The sequence below is a fragment of the Lytechinus pictus genome, chromosome 9 (assembly GCF_037042905.1).
Source record: "Lytechinus pictus isolate F3 Inbred chromosome 9, Lp3.0, whole genome shotgun sequence".
Taxonomy (NCBI): domain Eukaryota; kingdom Metazoa; phylum Echinodermata; class Echinoidea; order Temnopleuroida; family Toxopneustidae; genus Lytechinus; species Lytechinus pictus.
This window is the reverse complement of record NC_087253.1, coordinates 2,853,673-2,857,630: the sequence shown is the minus strand read 5'-3', so window position 1 is coordinate 2,857,630 and position 3,958 is coordinate 2,853,673. Positions and strand designations below refer to the sequence as shown.

The 3,958-nt window shown below is 43.3% G+C and overlaps 1 protein-coding gene across 1 annotated transcript; it reads right to left on the bottom strand.

Moving 5' to 3' along the window:
• Nucleotides 1–1,188: 1,188 nt before the first annotated feature.
• On the bottom strand, nt 1,189–3,306 carry LOC135155557 (basic proline-rich protein-like). The gene has a single exon (XM_064105028.1). The coding sequence runs from the start codon at nt 3,304–3,306 to the stop codon at nt 1,189–1,191; it is 2,118 nt and encodes a 705-aa protein (XP_063961098.1).
• Between the last annotated feature and the right edge of the window lie 652 nt (nt 3,307–3,958).

Sequence of the window (3,958 nt, the reverse complement as noted above, 5' to 3'; positions counted from 1 at the left end):
GTGCGAAAACTACTTTTGTCGGTTTCGTAATCATTGATTGCAACAATGTTAATGAATTGAGGAGAATTTTTTTTTAAACGACACATGATAATTTCAAACGTATCAAGACGTAATAACTTATAAAGAAAGAAAATTTACCGACTGATTAGTTAGACAAAATAAAATAACTCCCCAATTAGGTTACTGTTAAATATTTCCCGCCGTATATTAGATTATATACCATTTCTTCGAAACATCTTCAACCGTTAAAACGTTAAAAGGAAAATAAAACCCTTGAAACAGGATAGCTTGCACAAAAACAGAAAAATCAAAGAAACAGATGAACAAAAGTTTGAGAAAAAATAAATGAATAATAAAAAAAAGTTATGAACATTTGAAGTTTAGATCATTATTGTAATGTAGATCCTCTATTGGCAATGCGACATGTGACATCACATGTGGAAAACTTTTCCAATACTTTTCTATATAGTTATTTTACTTAAAGTGCCTCTTTTATCTCTTCTATCAGTAGATCATGTATTCTTTCTATAGGAGGGCATGCAATACAAATTTTCAAAGAATACATTATGGATAAAGTGTTTGTATCACCCGAAGAAGGAGCAAAAATATAAATTTTCGGGGTATTTTATAGTCCACCAAAGGGAAATTTGTTCACATGTGACATCACAAATATTTGTCGCATTGCCAACGAAGAATCTCCATAGCATTAGTGATCGCAATATTCAAATGAAAAATAACTTTCTCATTATTTGTCTGAATTTTCTCAAACTTGCTTTGATCTTATTCTTTGATTTTTCTGTTTCCACACAAGCCAACTTGTTCCAACGTTCGAATTCTTCTTTAACTGTTTTATGGTGGCATTGGTGGCTTTGGTCCGTCTTGATAACTGAATTCTGGTGGCATTAGTCCATCTCCGTAACTGATATCTCGGGGCATCTGAGGCATTGCAGTGGCTTTGGTCCGTCTTCGAAACTGATTTCTAGTGTCATCGGTGGCATTGGTCTGTCTGAGAAACTGATTTCTGGTGGCATTCGTCTGTCTTGGAAACCGATTTCTGGTGGCATTCGTCAATCTCAGAAATTGATTTCTGGTGGCATAGGTGGCATTGGTCCGTCTTGGTAACTGATTTATTGTGGCATTGGTCTGTCTTTGAAGCTGATTCCTGGTGGCATTTGTCCGTCTTGTAAACTAATTTCTGCTGGCATTGGTCCGCCTTGGTAACTGATTTCTGCTGGCATTGGTCCGTCTTGTAAACTGATTTCTAGTGGCATTGGTCCGTCTTGGAAACTGATTTCTGGTGGCATTGGTCTGTCTTGATAACTGATTTTTGGTGGCATTTGTCTTTCTTGAAAACTGATTTCTGGTGGCATTGGTCCGTCTTTGAAACTGATTTATGGTGGCATTAGGAGCATTATTTCGTCTTGGAAACCAATTTCTGGTATCATTGGTCCGTCTTGGAAACTGATTTCTGGTGGCATTGGTGGTTTTGGTCCGTCTTGATAACTGATTTCTGGTGGGATTTGTCTGTCTTGAAGAATGATTTCTGGTGGCATTGCTCCGTCTTCGATACTGATTTTTGGTGGCATTGGGAGCATTGTTCCTTCTTGGAAACTGATTTCTGGTGGCATTGGTGCGACTTGGAAACTGATTTATGATTTCAGGTGGCATTGGTGGCTTTTGTCCGTCTTTGAAACCAATTTCTAGTGGCATTGGTCCGTGTTGTACACTGATTTCTCGTGGCATTGGTCCATCTTGAAAACTGATTTCTGGTTGCATTGGTCTGTCTTGGAAACTGATTTCTGGTGGCATTGGTCTGTCTTGGGAACTGATTTCTGGTGGCATCGGTGGCACTGGTCCGTCTTGGAAACTGATTTCTGGTTGCATTGGTCTGTCTTGGAAACTAATTTCTGCTTGCATTGGTCCATCTTGGAAACTGATTTCTGGTGGCATTGGTCCGTCTTGGAAACTGATTTCTGAAGGCATTGGTCCGTCTTGGAAACTGATTTCTGTTGGCATTGGTCCATCTTGGAAACTGATTTCTGGTGACGCTGGTGGCATCGGTTCCATTGGTCCGTCTCGGAAACCGATTTCTGGTGGCATTGGCGGCATTGGTCCGTCTTGTAAACCGATTTCTGGTGGCATTGGCGGCAGTGGTCCGTCTTGGAAACTGATTTCTGGTGGCATTGGCGGCATTGGACCGTCTTGATAACTGATAAGTGTTGGCATTTGTCCGTCTGAGAAACTGATTTCTGGTGGCATTGGTGGCATTGGTCCGTCTTGGAAACAGATTTCTGATGGCATTGGCGGCAGAAGTCCGTCTTGGAAACTGATTTTTGGTGGCATTGGTGGCATAAGTCCGTCTTGGAAACTGAATTCTGGTGGCATTGGCGGCAATAGTCCGTCTTGGAAACTGATTTCTGGTGGCATTGGTGGCATTGGTCCGTCTTGGAAACTGATTTCTGGTGGCATTGGCGGCAGTGGTTCGTCTTGGAAACTGATTTCTGGTAGCATTGGCGGCATTGGTCCGTCTTGGAAACTGATTTCTGGTGGCATTGGCGGCAGTGATCCGTCTTGGAAACTGATTTCTGGTGGCATTGGTCCGTCTTGATAACTAATTAGTGGTGGCATTGGTCCGTCTGAGAAACTGATTTCTGGTGGCATTGGTGGCATTGGTCCGTCTTGGAAACCGATTTCTGGTGGCATTGGCGGCAGTAGTCCGTCTTGGAAACTGATTTCTGGTGGCATTGGTGGCATTGGACCGTCTTGATAACTGATTTCTGGTGGCATTGGCGGCAGTAGTCTGTCTTGGAAACTGATCTCTGGTGGCATAAGTGGCATTGGTCCGTCTTGATAACTGATTTCTGGTGGCATTGGCGGCATTGGTCCATCTTGGAAACTGATTTCTGGTGACGTTTGTGGCATCGGTTCCATTGGTCTGTCTCGGAAACCGATTTCTGGTGGCATTGGCGGCAGTGGTCCGTCTTGGAAACTGATCTCTGGTGGCATTCGCAGCATTGGACCGTCTTGATAACTCATTAGTGATGGCATTGGTCCGTCTTGTAAACTGATTTCTGGTGGCATTGGTCCGTCTTGTAAACCGATTTCTGGTGGCATTGGCGGCAGAAGTCCGTCTTGGAAACTGATCTCTGGTGGCATTGGCGGCATTGGACCGCCTTGATAACTCATTAGTGGTGGCATTGGTCCGTCTGAGAAACTGATTTCTGGTGGCATTGGTTCGTCTTGGAAACTGATTTCTGGTGGCATTGGCGGCATTGGTCCGTCTTGATAACTGATTTCTGGTGGCATTGGCGGCAGTGATCCGTCTTGGAAACTGATTTATGGTGGCATTGGTGACATTGGTCCGTCTGGGAAACTGATTTCTGGTGGCATTGGCGGCAGTAGGTCGTCTTGGAAATTGATTTCTGGTGGCATTGGCGGCAGTGGTCCGTCTTGATAACTGATTTCTGGTGGCATTAGTCCGTCTGAGAAACTGATTTCTGGTGACATTGGCGGCAGTGATCCGTCTTGGAAACTGATTTCTGGTGGCATTGGCGGCATTGGTCCGTCTTGTAAACCGATTATTGGTGGCATTGGCGGCAGTGGTTCGTATTGGAAAGTAATATCTGGTTGCATTGGCGGCATTGGTCCGTCTTGTAAACTGATTTCTAGTGGCATTTGTCCGTCTTGATAACTCATTTTTGTTGGCATTGCTGGCATTGGTCCGTCTTGGTAGTTGATTTCTGGTGGCATTGGTGGTTCTGGTCCGTCTTTGTAACGAATTTCTCTAAGTTCAGGGAGACCAGCGGCGAAAGTGGCAGTACATGTTAAAATCAAGATGATCATCAATTCGGAATCCATCTTTAATATCTGTAAAATAAAAATAACCGATGATGGTGTAATGATTATGACAATGATAGGAAATTCCGAAAATGGAAATTGTGTTTTAGACGTAAAATCA

Excerpts from the sequence above, each read along its gene's own strand:
- LOC135155557 (XM_064105028.1), bottom strand. The coding sequence starts at position 3,306 with ATGCCACCAGAAATCAGTTATCAAGACGGACCAATGCCGCCAATGCCA.